General features: G+C 44.6%; 1 protein-coding gene across 6 annotated transcripts in view; it reads left to right on the plus strand.

Annotated features, from left to right (window-relative positions):
- Positions 1-17,380, plus strand: part of LOC308311174 (ras association domain-containing protein 8-like) — a 47,060-nt gene extending 29,680 nt beyond the window's left edge. The window contains exons 3-10 of one of the 6 annotated variants that reach the window (XM_080757764.1): positions 7,057-7,482; positions 7,685-7,959; positions 8,881-9,000; positions 9,052-9,234; positions 9,339-9,413; positions 11,080-11,202; positions 12,873-13,002; positions 17,258-17,380. In XM_080757764.1, the coding sequence (XP_080613890.1) occupies positions 7,057-7,482; positions 7,685-7,959; positions 8,881-9,000; positions 9,052-9,234; positions 9,339-9,413; positions 11,080-11,202; positions 12,873-13,002; positions 17,258-17,373 (1,448 nt within the window). In that variant the 3' untranslated portion in view covers positions 17,374-17,380. Of the gene's footprint in view, positions 1-7,056; positions 7,491-7,684; positions 7,960-8,880; positions 9,235-9,338; positions 9,414-11,079; positions 11,203-12,872; positions 13,003-17,257 lie in introns of all 6 variants that reach the window. The other 5 variants (XM_080757761.1, XM_080757762.1, XM_080757763.1 and 2 more) reach the window with 5 other exon arrangements.
- The last annotated feature ends 2,196 nt before the right edge of the window (positions 17,381-19,576 follow it).

The following is a 19,576-nucleotide window of genomic DNA, read 5'->3' on the forward strand; positions in this document are numbered from 1 at the left end:
ATATCGTCTTGTTTCCTTAAACACGTGGACCTTGTTTCGTTAAACACGTGGACCGCAGTGAAGCTAAATTCACTCAATTTGCAGTCGGCGGCATTGTCAGACAGACTGACTGCATCTGGGCGGCAGTGTGTGAGATGATAGATTGCAGTAAAATGAGAAGTGACTCTTCGGCACCAGGCGAGATTTGGAGCATCATAAATGGGCTTGTGTGTAAAAAAATGAGATGAGTCTTACTTTAATCCATTCTGACCTGAGATCAGATTCATACGAGGTTTCCACTGGACACACACTGGTCTGATGAACCCATTCTGACCTGAGATCAGATTCTAAAAATGTCAGTCGATTTTTCAAAAATAGCAGACCTACAAGCTTGTAGATCTGCTATTTTTCAATAGCTAAAGCATAACATGATGCTAACACCAAAATGGGTTCCCGTTCAGAATGGGTTAATAGCAGACTTGGCGGCTGTGACTGGTTCAGCGAGCAATCGCGGTGAAAATTAGTGAAGCGAATTGACTGTCACTCATGGGAGCTGATCCTTTTTCTCTTTGGTTTAAAAAAATTGAGACCAGATTCTACAAATCTCTTCTAAATCCTGACAGTTTTCTGAAAAACCCTGTGTTTTTCTATGTCAGTGGTTCTCAAACATTCTCATGTCAAGGACCCCCAGAATATTTATCCAGTAAGACACCAATCTCAAAGTAATGTTGATATCCCTCAGAAGCAAAGATTTGAGTTAAAACGTTATATATATATATATATTCAAAGACTTGCAGACATTTTCACGATCCACAAGCTCGTATATGAGCTTGTATATCTGCTATTTTTCAACAGCTAAAGTTTAAAATAATCGTTAACTTAAAAGTGGTTAAAGAGCACTTCACCCCTTTTGCAACCAGATCTTATTTTGATGGTATTTGGGAGACAAGAAACACTTTCCCGGGGGGTTTTATGTGGGAAATTTGTGTTTTTAGATATTTCAGTATATTTAGAGGTGTCCATGGGCTCCATGATGTCATGGACACTGCATGGGCTCACTTCCTTCCTGGACTACAATTCCCATAATACTTTGGTGCACTGCTAGTCCTTGTGGATAGGGGGAGGGCTGTCTTACTGAGACAACATGTAGTCCAAGGACTGTCTAAAGTGGCCTTTCCTGCAGGGCCCTCATCAAACCCTGTACACTAAAGAGAATGTCCCCCGCTGCCACCCTTAGATCTCCATATTTGTAGCTGACCTGTTCTGACATTCCATATGTTGATCTGACCTCATCAAACCCTGTACACCGAAGACACGCTCCTTATAATGGCCAGTGCAGAATTAATTCCATGTTGATCTGACCCCTGACCCCCCCCCATGCCAAAGACCACTGCTCGCACAGCAGTCTGCCGTCAACGAGACGGATAAGGGCGAGGTCCCGTCTTAACCGGTTCAGTTCATATAGGACGCGCCTAAACATCATAAGGATTGGAACCGAGAGGTGCCTTCGACGTGTGTGGCTGTCCTAGCGCACCCTCAAAGATACGGGGCGAGATAAGAATATTCAGAATTTTTCCTATTTTCTTTTTTGGCATTTCGCTTTTCTCTTGCCGTATGCTAACGCTCTGTGCAATTATTAGCTTGTCATTGACTCCCATGTTAGCGCGGCGGAAAGAATGTCTCGTATCTCCTAATCCAGGGGCGCTCTCCGTGGTGTTGAAAGGATCGATATGCTGACGCTTCATTTCTGCTCCTCATCCGTCTCTCCCGCAAAATATGAACGCTTTTTGGAGCGTATATAAATAAATTAAGATGATCGGGGATTGTGAGGTCACTTTGTAAAGTCAACTTTTTTAAGAAAGTGTTTCCGGTTCATGGCTTTCAGAGTAAAAGCGATCAGACAACTCTGGCACCCCGGAGCTCCTATTTTGATGCACTTCCGGCACTGATTGTGTATATAGGCTGAGATTAACTGACTATATTTGCAGAGAATTACGATATAAAATATGTCAGTAATTGCACTTCATGGATCTGATTTGGTTGCCTTCTCTGTTTTAGTAAAGTATAGTATAGGTGGCTTTAGCTGATATGCAGTGAACAACGATGCACAGTAGCTCATTCTTCCTGCCTGTTAAATAGAACTACATTTACAAGAACATGATTGCTTTTCCTTTGTTTTTGTGTTTTTTTTATATAAATATGGCTGGCTAAACTCTCGCACTATACCTGCCAGTCATAACAAATCCACTATGCAAAAAAATAGTTGCATTAAAATAAACAAATGACAAACCAGTAATGTTATGATTAAATGTCACCTCGCCGACCTTGCTTTCACACTGAACAATGGAAGATAATTATGTCAGTGAATTAAATGTGTAACTCATTGCACTGACTCTTTTTTTTAAACTCTGATTTACTTTACGTGGGTTCAAGCTGAGAGTTGGTGAATTCATTTTCTGCTTATTGAAGAGAGACAGGGAGACCTCTGTTACTGAACGAACGCTCCGATTTACTGATTACTATCAGAATATGGTGGTTTTACTTTTTAACAAACTTTTGTTTTAAAGGTATATTCAGTGATTTCACTCAAAAAACCTTAGGTTTCGTTTTTGGCTGGGACCTAAGCCTTTCATCCAATCAGGATAGAGAGCCAAAAACGAAACCTAAGGTTTTTTGACCCCCAGGGGTTAACTGGGGACAGGGAGGAACTCCTTATATGGTCAGCACACTCTATAGTAGAGAGGATTATCACAACAAAACAAAAAAATAAGTGATATTTGAATTAAGTGAAATCACTGAATATACCTTTAACCGAAAAATATCACTGAATCCACCTTTTAAAGGGATAGTTCAGACTTTTTTTTTAACTTAAGCTGTATGAAATACTTGCCAATAATATAGTGGTTGCAACTGTATTAATTGATTGCCCCGAGTCCCGTGGTGAGTTCCGCTCATTTTCTGGGGGGGCACATGCAAGGGGGCCACGCAGTAAAAGTAAATTAATTCACAAAACTATCGTGGAGTTATCCGACTGAACTGACATGAATCTCTGTCTAATGTTGCACACGGAATTGAGAGCCATGAGTCCTGTCCTAAATGGACCCCGGGGGAACGAATCCAGGGCAGGCCGAATCCAGGCGAGAACAACCCTGGCACGGATATACTACTACTACTACGACAGCGTCCCGTTGCCTGCACGCCAGAGGGGTTTTCTGTGACGACGCGCTGAGAGCCATTGTTCCCGTAGTAGTAGGAGGAGGAGGAGGAGGAGGAGTAGTAGGAGTACAGAGATTTCTTTGAGAGTTAACCTATTTAGGCCTGACGTCGACATTAAAAAAAAAAAGTCTTCTAAATCCTGACAGTTTTCTGAAAAAAACCTCATGTTTCTGTATCAGTGGTGCTCAATATTTCATGTCAAGGACCCCTGCAGAAGCAAAGACTTGAGTTGAAATGTTCACTCTGTAACAAACCCAATATATTTTCAAAGATTTGAGGCACATTTTCACGATTAAGAAAAATAAATAAATAGCAGACCTACAATCTCGTATAGCGCTACGAGCTTGTATAGATCTGCTATTTTTCAATAGCTAAAGTATAACATAATGCTATAAATAAAACACCAAAAGGGGGTTCCTGCCCGAAACGGGTTAAAAAGCATGTGTATTTCCCCCTCCCTACACTCTGCTCAGTGCGGTGCTGCAGTAGAACTTATCATGGCATTCAGCATCCTTTGTGTGCGGTCCAGAGGCTTTTGTCCCGTGGAGGCTTCTGGCCCTGCTTTGTAGTGGAATGGCTTCCCATGCAGCCTCCCTCCCTCCTCCTCTCCTCGGCTGTGTGTGTGTGTGATGTGATGAATGTGTTCCTTTTATGAGGGGTCTTAAAGGTCTGAGGAAGGGAGGGGGTGGGGGGGGGTGTTTAACTCTTATCTACATGTGTACAGACACACATGTAACACGGAAAACGGCTTCATATGTACATGCGCGCACACACACACACACGCACACAGAGTGCATCCATTTCGCTATAAGAAGGAGAGCTAATGGCTTTATACCTCGGGCGCACATGTGGGTCTGGCACACACACACACACACACACACACACACACACACACACACACACACACACACACACACACACACACACACACACACACACACACACACACACACACACACACACACACACACACACACACACACACACACACACACACACACACACACACACACACACACACACACACACACACACACACACACACACACACACACAACACACACACACGCACGCACGCACGCACGTGCGTGTGAGCCCACACAAAGAGTGAAGCATTGAACTTTCACTCACCCCCTGATGCTTTGTGTTTTTGTCGTGCCTGTGTAAAGTGTAAAGTTCCTGCATTGAAGACATTGTGTCACTCTTCTCGCCGGTACAGTGTGCACATATCGGTAATGTCCCCTGCATTGAGCACATTGTATCATTCTTCTTGGTACAGAGTGCATTATACAGCTGTAATGTAATGTGAGGACATCGTATCATTCTTCTTGGTACAGTGTGCATATACGTAGAGCGTCGCAGTCCCACCCCCTTTTCAGAACGACGAGTGGGCCCAGGAAATTAATCCCAATGCATTTTTTCCCTTAGACTTTTCTTAAAGTAGTTATTTAAAGACGGTTACGCCGCGGAAAAAGCCAACTCGGATCGTGACAAATCATGACAATGAACACGATATTTTGGGCCGATCAAATCATTAGAAAGAGGAAAATAAAGGCAGGAGACAACACTATTTGTTTTGTTTTTCTCCTTATAAATCGGCCCAAAACATTGTGTTCATTGTCATGATCATGATCCGAGTTGGCTTTGTCCGCGGCGTAACCGTCTTTAAATAAATACTTTAAGAAAAGCCTATGGGGAAAAATGCATTGGGATTCATTTCCTGGGCCTATTCGTCGTTCTGAAAGGGGGAAGGGACAGCTGTGATGTAATGTGAGGACATTATGTCTTCATACAGCTGCAGTCATGGGAGAGTTGTAAAAAAATGGACGTCCACTCTAGCAAACAGGAAGAAACACAACGTCATTAATGCACCTGTCGAGGCAGTTACAGTAAAAATCTAATAAAATGCTAAATTATATACATCTAAATGACCGTATTGTCCCCAATATAAGACCACTCTGATTATAAGCCGACCCCCATTTTCCATGACTCGTTTGTGGAAAAAGAACATTGAATGTCAAATAGTCTCCGGTTATAATAAGACCCTGTTATTTCTTTTAGGATATATATTAAAAAAAAAAAACGTAGTTTAGCCTGTGCTACGGGCCAGGATCGACTACAAGGTCCTGCTGATCACATACAACTGCATAAACGGACACGCCTTGTTTGGAAGTAGTATTCTATACGATGATATAATAAAATAAATTAAATAAAGTGATCTGGTCTGATGGCAGATTTATTCCAATATAAGATGTGTACAGTACAAATGATGAGACCGCGACCGTTCAGATTGACTGGTCAGGGTAACATGGGGAAAAGATGCACTTTGTCTGGTATACTGTATATGAAAGGGCATCTTGAGAAAGGGTGTGTCCATAACCTCGGCATATTTGGGGGAAAAACAGGACAGCAACAGTACATTTGGCTCGTTAAAACCTCGTTAAAGCCATGCTCTGATCGTAGCAAAGGTGCCTGTCGTTGGCAGTGTTGTTTTCGTCGACTGAAACTAAGACGAAAAATGTTCGTCGACTACCTTTTTCCACTGACAAAAACGAATGGAAACTAAATGAAAACTAAGCTATTGATGACTAAAACTAAGACCAAATATACTGACAACTTCGTCGACAAATAAAAACTAGACTAAAATGTTAGGAAGGGACTAGTGGACAAGAGATCCACTATAAGTCATTTTACTCTTGGTTGCATGCTGAAAATAGTTGATCTACAAGCTCACAACGCGTCGCGACGCGTTGTGAGCTTTTAGATCGGCTATTTTCAGCAAGTGTAAAAACACTCATTACGACAGCATCAAGGCCCACCAAAACACATTTTAGTCGACTAAATCACCTGTAGATTTAGTCGACTAAAATCTTATGACATTTAGTCGACTAAAACTAGACTAACACTAAGACATTTCCAGGTGACTAAAATGTGACTTAAACTAAATGAAGTTTCAGTCAAACTAAAATCGAAATTTGCTGCCAAAAACAACACTGGTCGTTGGCCTTGGGAGGTTCAGGGAGTCTCCCCGTCCCTCAGAGGGGCGATGCTCTGATGATGACCAGAGACACAGAGTTCAAACAAAGACACACTGTGGTATAATCAGCAAACAACATACCTTAGTGAGGATAAAAAGAAAATAATGAATATGAACCTGCATTTATATTCTCCACACAGCCTCTCCCTACCTACAGAAACTAATCAACCCTCCAAAAAACAACCTCCCCACCCGCCCACACCCTCAGATCCTGCAAACAAATTCCTGCTCCAGGTTCCTGACACCAATCTGCGCACCATGGGGGACCGGGCCTTGTGCTGGGCAGCACCACGCCTATGGAACAGCCTCCCCATGGACCTGAGAGTGCCACAAGAATATTGAATCTTTTAAAACCGGCCTGAAAATGTTCCTGTTTCGGGAGGCTTTTTTCGTGTTGAACTGTTGTTGTTTTGCACTTGATTTATTTTGATAACACCCTGTTTTTAACCTTCTATAAATGGTAAATGGTGCATTTATCCAAGGCACTTTACATAGATTGTGCATTACATTCACCCATTCACACACACATTCATACACCAATGGCGGCAGAAACCATGCAAGGCACCAAAACCACCACATCAAGAGCAATTTGGGGTTTGGGGCAATTTGCACTTCGACACTACCTCTGGGGGAGCCCACAGGGTTTGAACTGGCAACCCTGAGGTCACCATCCAGCCACTCTACCCCTGAGCCACCGCCGCCCGATTTGATTATGTTTTTATTTCATTAACCATGTAGCATGAAAAGTGCAACACAAGTAACATTAATTATCGGTGCGTTCCTATAATCTAATCCCCCCCCTCCCCCTTTGTCGTCCCCATCAGGGCGCACGGGCCGCTACACGCTGATGGAGCAGTGGCGCGGGACGGAGCGCCACCTGGCGCCCCACGAGAACCCCGTGGTGTCGCTCAACAAGTGGGGCGCGTACGCCAGCGACGTGCAGCTGGTGCTGCAGCGCACCGGCCCGTCGCTCAGCGAGCGGCCCGGCTCTGACGGCCCCCTGCAGGCCCGGAGGAGCAGCGGCGGCCGCGGCCACGGCGGCGGCATACCGCCGGAGCGAGGCTTCTACCGCCAGAGCCTCCCGCCCCTCGCCAAGCTCCGCCCCTCGGCGCTCGCCACCACCACCGTCGGCGGTGGCGGTGAGCGCTCGTCGCTCAAGCGGCGCGGAGAGCCCAAGCGCAAGTCGCTGACGTTCAGCGGCGGGGCCAAGGGACTGAGGGACATATTCGGGAGGAGCCGGGACAGTGAAGGTATGTGTGTGTGTGTGTGTGTGTGTGTGAATGGGTGAATGGGTGAATGTAATGCTTAATGTAAGTCGCTCTGGATTAAGAGCGTCTGCTAAATGCCTAAATTGAAATTGTAAATTGTAATGCACACAGATCTACGTAAAGCGCCTTTGGATGAAAGCGCTAATATAAATAACAACCACCTAAACCATTTCCTGTCCCCCAGCAGCCAAGCAGCAGCAGCAGCAGCAGCAGCAGCAGCAGCGTGGCGGAGCGGTCAACCTGAACCTGAGCAGGCTGCTGAGCTCCAGCGGCGCCCTCTACAGCCGTGGAGGAGGAGGAACAACGGGGACCAGCTCGGCGCCGGGCAGCCCGTCCCGGGAGCTGGGCCGGCTGGTGCTGCTGCAGAAAGACAAGCTGCAGGCGCTGGAGAGCCGCCTGGCGCTCTGCGAGTCCGAGCTGCGCGACTGGGACGAGGTCACCGTCACGCCCGACGATGAGGTCAGTGTTTTATTGGACGACGTTTTGGCGACATATTATTACCGACCAACCGGATCACATCACATCACATCTGCTCTGTATAGTTGTAGTCAAATAGGTGACCGGATTTGACTGAGAGCCTGCCATCGCACAAACTTACCAGAGGAGATTTTTTTTTTTTTTCCAAAATGAGTTAACAGCACAGGCAGACTCTTCAGTCTTCACATTATTATTAGAGCATGTCTGAAATAAGTGTCGGAGCTGAAATCGACATAAATAAATGCTTTGATTTGATTTGATTATCTTTATTTTGAAACCTTCAGGTAAAACAGTCAAATAAGAAGAAAAAAAAACAATATATATATACAACCACAATGCATGTATATTTCTTTTTTGAATGAAATAAGCAAAATTATAACAATGTGATCATTGGTCTTGCACCTGAAGTTCAAAAAGGAGTAGGAAGAAGTCAAAACTTATTTACTCCTACCCCCATCTTAAACATTCACCAATAAGTAATTGCAATAAACATATAATCCAAGTGCAACTGCATCCATACATACATACTGTACACACGTACATGTGTCCATGTGTATGTAAGAACAATAATTAAGAAATCAAGTATAGCCCGAGACAATCAACTTGCCTCATCCTCCACTCGGTAATAGTTAAGTAAGTCATTTTTGTACATCCTCTTAAATTGTACAATGTTGGTGCTTTGTTTGAGTTCTACAGCCAGACCATTCCACAAATTGACCCCACAGATTGTTATACATTGACTTTTCATGCTTAAATATGTACAGTAGCTATAGGTGTAATGTTAGAGACCACAGAAGTGAACCTTTCAAGTCTGTTTTCTGCAAGACGTTACTCTATAAGCCTATAATCTCCAGAACTGTCGCACCGGTTCAGTCTCTATCCTTTCATTACTCTGTGGTCCAGATGGATGACAGCGCCATGTATGACCTCATCGTCCACCGCCACCAGCAGGCCTCCAGCCTGGAGGAGGAGGTGCTGCAGGCCAGGAGGAACCACCTGCAGGCCTCCAGCCTGGAGGAGGAGGTGCTGCAGGCCAGGAGGAACCACATGCAGGCCTCCAGCCTGGAGGAGGAGGTGCTGCAGGCGGAGCAGCAGGCCAGGAGGAACGAGCAGGAGCTGCAGGAGGAGGAGTTCTGGGCGAACGAGCTCCACATCGAGCAGGAGAGCGAGAGGCAGCTGAGGGATCAGCTGGGCGAGCTGCAGGGCCGCGTCCGGGACTGCGACGCTCGCCTGCTCGACTACCTGGCCAGGATACAGGTGTGTGTGTGTGTGTGCGTGTGTGTGTGTGTGTGCGTGTGGACTGTACTAATTAATTAGCTATATACTAATCTTAACATTTTTTTTCTTGTTCCGCTCTGTAGAACATGGAGGTGGGGCTAGAGCAGGAACGGCTGCAGCAGGAGGCGGAGCTCAATCAGCAGGCCAATGAGGAGGAGGTATGTAGTACAGTGTGTTTACGAACAGCCCAATGAGGAGGAGGTTCAGTGGCACCATTTAATACAGTGCTTCACAAACGTTTTTGGTGGCGGACCCCATCTGAGAAGGTTTGGCATAATGAGCATAATTTACTGTTCAAGAATTCATTAAGAACCTTTGGACTTTCACACTACCATGACGGTGGTTCAGGGGTAGAGTGCCTGGATGGTAACCACAAGGTTGCCAGTTCAAACCCGGGCTCCCCTAACCTGACGCTGCCAGATCCAAAAAGCTTGCTACACAAATTTGTTTCACAGCTTATTGGGATCTGGGATCGCGGAAGCAAATTCGATGACGGGGCTGTTCCTTTTTTTCAAGATACTTGGTAGATGATTGGATGGGACCGTCTTGTCTATCACCGTGTGGGCGTGCAAACACAACCAATCATATTGACGTGTCTATATACCGTCACATCCGCTTTTGCACATATCCCGCCTTTAGCTCACGCTGATTGGTTCGGTACGAAGCAGATCTGACTCAGCTCAACTCCGTCAGAGATCCCAGATGAGTGTTGTGTTGGGGAATATGTTTCCCCAATACCGCCCTCATCTGGCAGAGTCAGGTTAGGGCTCCCCCAGAGTTACTGTCGAAGTGTCCTTGAGCAAGACACTGAACCCCTAATTTCTCCTGATGTGCTGGTTGGTGCCTTGCATGGTTTCCGCTGCCATCAGTGTATGAATGTGTGTGTGAATGGGTGAATGTAATGCACAATCTCTGTAAAGCGCTTGGATAAAGGCGATATATAAATGCACCATTTTCCATTTCCATTATAAAAAGTCCCGTCCAAGTCTCGCGTGGCTAGACTGTTGCCTCTCGCAATTTTCAAATGCTTCCGTCATACAGTCTGGACTCTGGAGCAATGGAAGCTCTGATCATGAGTAAAATAAATATGCTTCCGTCATACAGTCTGGAGCAACGGAAGCTCTGATCATGAGTAAAATAAATATGCTTCCGTCATACAGTCTGGAGCAACAGAAGCTCTGATCACGAGTAAAATATAAAGCGGAAGTGAAGCCTCCTCCCCACTTCTGTTTTGTCTTTACAGTAGCGCAAAGTTGCCCTAATATAAATAGATATCATCTAAGCATATAAGCTTGCTGCTTAGCAGAAATGGAAACAAAAAAATAGGCTCTAAAGATATTTTACGAACGGAAATTGCAAACGAAATAATGGGATTTCGGGAGGTGTAGTTCCAGACTCTACTGTATATAGCATTCAGGAGGTGTAGTTCCAGACTCTAGCATTTGGGAGGTGTAGTTCCAGACTATAGCATTCAAGATGTGTAGTTCCAGACTATAGCATTCAAGAGGTGTAGTTCCTGACTATAGCATTCAAGAGGTGTAGTTCCAGACTATAGCATTCAGGAGGTGTAGTTCCAGACTATAGCATTTGGGAGGTGTAGTTCCAGACTCTATATAACATTCAGGAGGTGTAGTTCCAGACTCTATATAACATTCAGGAGGTGTAGTTCCAGACTCTATATAACATTCAGGAGGTGTAGTTCCAGACTCTATATAGCATTCAGGAGGTGTAGTTCCAGACTCTATAGCATTCGGATATTGTGGAATAGTTGTTTGGCTACTAGTCCAAGTCCGACCTGGCCTCTCTCCTCTCCTGTGTTTTCAGCTGAGGGTCAAACTGGGGAAGGTCCGGGCAGAGCTGGAGGTCCAGAACCAGCACACAGCCCGTCTGGAGAACAGCTGTAGGGTCCTGGACCGGTCCCTGGGCCAGTACAACAAGAGACTACAGGTATAGGGCCCATTGACCCATTTTGGGAGGGAACCCCTTTTGGTGTTTCAAGCATTGCTATACTTTAGCTCATAGTGCGGCAGGTCTGCTATTTATTTAGTTTTTAACTCATATCTTTGCTTCTAACATATTTTTAGATGGGATTCGGCGGCCAATTACTGTACATATCATTCTGGGGCTCCTTGACAAGAAAATGATACAGAAACATAGCGTTTTTCATAAAACTGTCAAAATGGGTTATTAACCCAGTTGAGTTCTCAACGGGCCCTGAAAATGAAGGTCCGGCCCTGGGTTCTGAGTGACCGGTAGCCCGAGGGTGTGTGAGTACCAGGACACTATTAATAGACCATTAATGGTATAGAGTTTGGAGCTACTAAAATACCCGCATTAGAATGAAGACAACTGAACTAGCTTTCTACCATTCTAGCTGCATGTTACTGTGGGAGGGATGGGGGAAATAGATAGAGAATCTATCAAACTATTCAAGGCCAACATGTTTGTTGGGACGGTATTATTATAGGCTGATTCATGGGTACGTGTGTTTTGATATGGATTTCTCCTTGAAACCAAACTTTAACTATAGCAGTATTTTTGGAAAGCAGTGTTTGTTTGGAGAGAGGCTCTCTCCGGTGGAATAATGATGAAGCCACAGAGAATGGGGTCAGTCCGAGAGAGATTCTGTGTGGAGGAGAGAGACTTAATCCTACTGGTCCACGCAGTGCTGTGCACTGGCTGGCTCCGGTGGACTGTGCGTGCGTGCGTGCGTGCGTTGGGAGGGGTTCACTGCATTCTTCAGCTGATTACTGAGGGGCCTGAGTGAGGACATCATCCTTCCCCCTGGCCTGGGAGTTGTTGCATAACCAACCCAAAAAAGAGTTCAGTGTTCAGTCACTGTTGATTCCGTCAACTAAAACTATGACCAAAAAAAATGTTCGACTACCTTTTCTTTCCACTGATGAAAATTGAAATAAAAGCTATAAGCTATGATGACTAAAACTATAAATATACTGACAATAATTCCGTCAACAAATAAAAACTAGACTAAAATGTTGGAGAGGGACTAGTGGAGAAGAGATCCGGTTAGAACTAAGAGTGTTGTGCTCTGAAAATTAAATAGTAGATCTACAAGCTCACACAACGTGTCGTGCTGTGCCGTATTGTGAGCTTTGTAGATCTGCTATTTTCAGCAAGTAACCACATGTAAATTAAATCAGGCATTATGGCGCCATCAAAGGACTGCCAAAATACATTTTAGCCGAATAAATCAACTGTAGATTTACTCAAATTTTGCTGCCAAAATCAACAGTTTCAGTGAAACCATTCCACCTGGCTGCGTGACGGGATGGCTGGTGAATATGGCTAATTTCTAATGTCCAGAACTCGCACACAACATTTTTAAACGTTACCGTTGTTTGATCGAACGGGCCAGAGAGACGTCCGTACCCATAATATATCCTATAATCTCGTCATTGTCAGGCGGAACCCTTGTTCGTCCAAAAGCGTTCACTCACTCACTCACTCACTCACTCACTTAACCATCCACGTTCAAATTAAAACATTGAATTGAGGGACACGAATAGACAGCTGTCAGCAGTTAATCCCATTTCATTTCAAAATGACTTGAATTGAATTAGTTTTTTTTAAATAATACTTTCCATTGTTTTGTTCAGGAGAAGGAACAGGAGCTGGAGCAGCTCACTAAAGAACTGAGGCAGGTGAACCTGCAGCAGTTCATACAGCAGACCGGAACCAAGGTCACCGTGCTGCCCGCCCAGCCCTACCCGGAGGACAACAATAATGGTAACACACACCAACATTAAACAGGAAATTCGTTTTTTTTTTTAGGTATAAAAAAAATAATGAATATGTCAGCAATTTCTTTGTATATTTCGTATACCGGTATTTGTCATATCTGCCCTATCCGTGCATTATTTTGATTACGAGACATAATTATGTTCCGGTGTTCAATGCCACAAACAAACACAATTGAATTGCAATTATTTGCCTGACAATGAATCGTCATCATGTAATCGTGATAGACCTAGTCGGACCTTAACATGAGAAATGGGTTCTAATTTAATCCATATGAGGAGAATTTTCTTTTTGGTTTTATATTTTTATATTTTTTTATTTAATTACATTTTTTGCCAGTAGGTAGTGGCAGCTTCAACATTGGATAGCCCAGAGCCTTAGATATAGACAGAGTTACACATGGGGCTTCAGTCCAATGGCGGCTCTCCTACACAGACTACGCATTGAGCGTGGGGACAACCGGCTGGGCCAAGTCCTGGACTGGAAGTATAGGCAGAAATGCATTGTACCCAGGCGGCAACAGCCCAGCTTTAATGATCTTAAATCCCTTTATTTTAAATTGTTTTGTAGTAATAGTACAACATAAACATTTAAAGAGACTTTAGTTTTTACTGTACAATACTTTAAAACCGTTGTCATGTTGCACACATGCTTAAAATAGCTCTTGTTTGCGCCGCCCTCGTTGAAAACAATGTATTTCCAACTGCAGCTTGTCTCGGTTCAGGGCTGCATGAACAGCTCTGTTTCTGCCCCCTCTATATCTTAACTCTTCTATTAGATGGCTCTGGGATATCCTACCTGGGGGTCCGCAGTCCGCACCCTCTCATTAGTCCAGCACATTGAGGGAGCTTCAGGCGTGAAGGCTGTGGTCATCGTGACCTGATGATAAAACTCTCTTTCCCTAAAAAGAAAACCCCCAAGAATCTACAGCTGTCTCCTGATAGTGTGTTGGTTGTGTTTTTTTTTACACCTTCCAGGAGCTGCTATCAAATTGCCAAGGCTGAATACATGTAGGCTAAAATCCAAAACATGGCTACATTTTTACGAGTTATAACTTGCTGGTGGGGAAATACAGTGAGCATAATAGAGACAGGATGTCGGCAGAGATGTATCTTATAAATGATGATATAGGGCCGTGAAATATGAACAGGATGGCATTAACCCATTTTGCACTGAAGTCGATTAACCCATTCTGACCTGAGATCAGATTCATACGAGGTTTCCACTGGACACACACTGGTCTGATGAACCCATTCTGACCTGAGATCAGATTTAAAAAAATGTCAGTCGTTCTTCCATTTTTCAAAAATAGCAGACCTACAAGCTCGTAGCGCGCCACTCGGTGGCGCGCTACGAGCTTGTAGATCTGCTGTTTTTCAATAGCTAAAACATGACATGATGCTAACACCGAAATGGGTTCCCGTTCAGAATGGGTTAAAGACATGTCTTCTAAATCCTAACCTTTTTCTGAAAAACCCATGTTTCTGTCAGTGGGGCTCAACCTTTTTCATGTCAAGGACCCCCAGAATTATCTCTATTGGGCCACGGACCCCCATCTCAAAATATGTAGTTCCAGAGACCCCCCCCCCCCCCCAGAAGCCAATATTTTAGTTTAAAATGTTCGCTCTGAAATATATATTCAAAGATTTGTGCCACATTTTCACGATTTTTCAAAAATAGCAGACCTACAAGCTCTGAGCTATGAGCTTGTAGATCTGCTATTTTTCAATAGCTAAATTATAACATAATGTTTAAAACGTAAAAAAGTATAGGGTGGGATGAAATTGAAAACATAATTGTCACAAACATGGGGCAAAACAGGGAACAGGCCAAAGTTAAAGATGATTAGTAGTGCTGTCGCCTCACAGCTAGAAGGTCCCCAGCGATTCCCGCTGGGGACACTGTGGGCGCTGGCGGCGTGTCCTCTCCTCTGTGTCATCAGTGCCCATACCCGAGGCGGGGTTGGTGAAAGGGCCTTTCTGTATGTGTGGAGTTTGCATATTCTCCCCGTGTCCCCTAGGGGTAGGTACCCTCACAAAAAACATGCAGTAATCCTGGTCTCTAAACTGCCTCCCCCTGGCCAGCCAGGGCGCCCGATATAGGGGAAAGGAACTGGTTGGAATAGCGTGTTCCTTCCACGCGCTACGTCCAACCAGGGAAACTCCCCCCTGTCAGGTGTAAAGGAGCAACTTGGACACTCAGGCATGAAGGAAGCATGAGTTCAAGTCTGTTGCTCTCCCCTTGTCGCCCATATATGGGGACTAGGTTGGTGGAGGGTGTGTAGAGCCCAGGATCACATTAGATAATTGACACAGGGGTGAAAAATGGGTTACAAAATCGTGGGATAAAAAATATATATATAAAAAGAAGATGAACCTTGACATTAATTGTGGGCAAAATCAAATCTATCCATCAGGGTGGATATAAAATCACGGTACTTTATTACAAAAGTTAAAACCCCAACATGTTTGGACTCACAGAGGAGTCTTCATCATCAGCGAAAGTATTATACTTGCCCTGATGAAGACCTCTGGATCGCCGCCTTGTCTTCAACTTTAGATTACAACATAATTTCCTGTGTTTCATGAAACTGAAGAGTCACGTGTGTTTGAACATGTTTGTCCTCGTAGTTACTGTGTGAAAAGACACCATTGCTATCTGTAAATATTGCACATTGGTGACACTTTGTTGTGTGAAATATTGGAAAGTGCCGAAAGGATATAATAAATGTGGATGCAGTGCCATCTTGTGGGCATACTCGGAACATCGTTTGATCTTGTAAAGGCTAGCTAGTAGGTGTTGTGTACTATTTAGTTTTGGTTTTTTTTTTTACAACTAGTTGATGTAGTACAGTGGTTTTCATAAACAAAAGCAAGGGCTCGCAACTCACTTTGTAATGCTCCAGGTACATTTATTCACGAACACAGCAGGCAGGACGTACAGTACAACGTTTCGACCTGATGCTTTTGTTTATGATCTGTTAGTATAACAGTTTGGCTCAGCACCAACACCGGAGGACGTGCGACTTGTGCGTTATAATATCTTATTCTGTACAGTGGTTTTCAACCAGTGGTCCTGGGGACCACCAGTGGGCCCTTGATGGGGGTTCCAGATGGTCCCCATGCTAAATAATGGAGAGTTTATAACAAAATGGAGCCTTTATATAGATCTTCAACTCCTGAGAGGGTAAAATGAAACCAAATGGACCCTTTTAAACGGGTCCATTTGGTTTCACGTTACGCACTCAGGAGTTCAATTATTATTGTTAATTAATTATACATCTGCACTACTGCATAGTTACAAGAAGTCTACGCAGTTATAGAATGTAGAAGAATGGTTATTTTGATCCCTCCTAATGGTACCAACATCAATGCAGCATGGATGGAATTGTGGACAACATCTTATCCAACGATAACAAAGGTTTTGGGTCTGAGGCTAAATGTCATCAAATGGTGGCGTTTGGCTCAAATGCAGAATAAATAAAGGACCAAGGGGTTGAAAATCACTGACATAGAAGTCTACTTCTACTGAATGACTGTTATCAACGACTACAGTACAGTACACAGCAGCTGCTATGCATACAAACCTTATAACTCCTTGGTTGTACGGCTGTAGGATAAGAGAAGACCCTACGGTTGTGCCGTTTGTGAAACAAGCTTGTAAATATCTGGAAACCCCTTATTTGTATTGTGAATAAGATAAGAGTGTGCTGTTTGTGTGTAGATTTTTTTCTTTCTTGCCTTGAGCTCCTAAACCCTCTCTTTTTTTTTCTTGGAAAAATAGCACGATGGGAACACATTTCACCCCCTTTTTTACTTGTTAACCCATTTTGGGGCGGGAACCCCTTTTGGTGTTTTAAGCATTATGTTATGGTTTAGCTGTTGAAAAATAGCAGATAGCAATGAGCTTTTCTGCTATTTTGGAAAAATCGTGAAAATGTGGCACACATTTTCAGAGCGAACGTTTTAACTCGCAAGTTTGCTTCTGGAGGGTCCCTTGAAACACAATATTTTCAGATGGGGTTCGGTGGCCAAATATATATAATCTTTGGGGTCCTTGACATGAGATATTCTGAAAACCACTGATATAGAAACCGGAAACATGATTTAGAAGACATTAAGTAGAATCTGGTGTCAGTCCTAAATGGGTTAAAACTGTGATGTGACAATAGTGATGCTTCTGATTGTGATTCTAATCCACATTGATCATACCCATCATTTCTTCGTCGCTCTTTTTCTTCCAGAAATCGACGCTGGTTCCTTGAAAAGACTCGGCTCCTCCCGCCTCTTACCCAGTGACCTTCGAACCCTTCAGAACCCCGCCTCCTCCGGCCTCAACCCAGAGGGCATCTACGTCTGACCCCATGACACCCCCCCCCCCCCCAACTGACCTGGGTGACCTCATGGTCAGAGGAGGTGCCAAAATGAGGACCATTCCAAGGGTCCTCCTCCTCCTCTATGGGCTGACCGGGACAGTGAGAGATTCTCTATGGTCTCTCAAGTTGAATAAAACACTGGGGGAGGGGGTGGTTGTCACAGAACCCCCAGCATGTCAAGCTGCTGCCCTGCTCATGGGTTCAGGAGACTGTCTGACCGACCGACCGACCGACTGACTGACTGCCCTGGGAGCGGTTCGGAAGGTTGTGGGGACTGACTGACTGACTGACTGACTGCCTGCCCTGGAACCGGTACCGGAAGGTTGCGGGGTCACGTCTTCAATAACCGCCAAACATCTGTTCTGCAAAAACTAATAATACAAAAACAAAATGTCGTTGAGCAAGGCACTGCTTATTACCCATTATGCCATGCAGGTGTCCTGCTGTGTGAACTCACTGCGGAGAGAGAGAGAGAGAGAGAGAGAGAGAGAGAGAGAGAGAGCGCTCCTCTTCAGGGATGAGTGGAGCATCGCTTCAAAAATAAAACCCTGATTAAAGAAAAACAAACAAACATGTTAAATGTTTTACAAGGAAAGGATCCAGTTTCTTCCCTCCCTCTTCATTAGTGAAAGCTTGCTGAATCGTTTCCCCATAATACCCTCCACGGCCCCCCCGGGGCCCGCCCACGGCCCCTCCACGGCCCCCCCAGGGCATGTGATGTCACCACCAACCTATCAGGACAAAAGAAGAAGGAGAAAAAAAATCACACTGATGTCAAAATATGGTACATGTGCCCAACGACGAGTGCACGTTGACAGTATGTCTGTGGGACAGTGAGCGAGGGGACAGGATGAGAAAACACACTGACAGTATGTCTGTGGGACAGTGAGCGAGTGGACAGGATGAGAAAACACACTGACAGTATGTCTGTGGGACAGTGAGCGAGTGGACAGGATGAGAAAACACACTGACAGTATGTCTGTGGGACAGTGAGCGAGTGGACAGGATGAGAAAACACACTGACAGTATGTCTGTGGGACAGTGAGCGAGTGGACAGGATGAGAAAACACACTGACAGTATGTCTGTGGGACAGTGAGCGAGGGGACAGGATGAGAAAACACACTGCGAGTCTTCCAGCGCTGCCTGACGGGCGCTAAACGGGCTCTATATGCACACAGAATCAGGGCAGATTCACACTATGGTTCCGGGTGGGCTCTGTCTCGGGTCCACTGGGCCGATGTTGTGGTTAGTGTGAATGCTGCGTACCGTTCCCAGGGACCGCATGGAGGTAGTCTCGGGACCGATTGAAGTGTACTAGTCGGGATACGGATCGGTGCGATGTGAAAGCATTGAATACAGTTTATTGAAGTGTACTCGGGATACGGTATCGGTGCGATGTGAAAGCATTGAATACAGTTGAATGAAGTGTACATGGGTGCGGAAGAATCGAGGCCAATGGGGACCATATTCGGAACAGTTTGAATCAAACGGACTCGGTGTCAATCTGCCCTAACTCTTCCTAATTCCCGGCAAGGACTATTAAATGAGGACAGGAAGCGAAGGCCGTATGGTGGACTCCATGTTGCTCCCTGGAAGGAAAGAAACATGTGCAATTCAGTATTTTAGCCGTGACGTGAGCGCCCCCTCCAGAGATACTTCCGGGTCCTACTTTTGTGTCGCTTTTGTTGTGTCCCCATAGAGTTATACTGTGTTCCTCCGTCTGACTAAATCTGAGACGAAAACAACCACGAAAGTCTCATTTTACCGCTTTCCTCGCAACAACAAAGCTGCTGCTCTCCCAAATCCGGCTGTGACATGCCGTCTGCCCCACACTGGATACTATCGCCATTTTATTTCATTGTGTCAACTAAATCCTCATTAATTGCAAACTAGATTCAACATATACTCAAGCCTGCACACATTCTAAATATGCCCCCGAAATATTGTTCTGAGCAAATGGACTGTTACCACCTTCAATAATAATGACAATAGTCTTTATTGTCTCCACATCATATATTTTCTTTGTCATGGACACTTGTACAAAACATTAATAATTCTACTCGAGTTGGAAGCATTAAGACCCATTTTAACCCTCAATGGCTTCCCTTCTGAAAAATAACGTCATTGTAAAAAGATTCACGCATTTAGATATTCTATTTACAATGAGATGCGGAATGGGAGCTGGT

The sequence above is a fragment of the Protomyctophum bolini genome (assembly GCF_963924005.1).
Source record: "Protomyctophum bolini genome assembly, chromosome: 23".
Taxonomy (NCBI): domain Eukaryota; kingdom Metazoa; phylum Chordata; class Actinopteri; order Myctophiformes; family Myctophidae; genus Protomyctophum; species Protomyctophum bolini.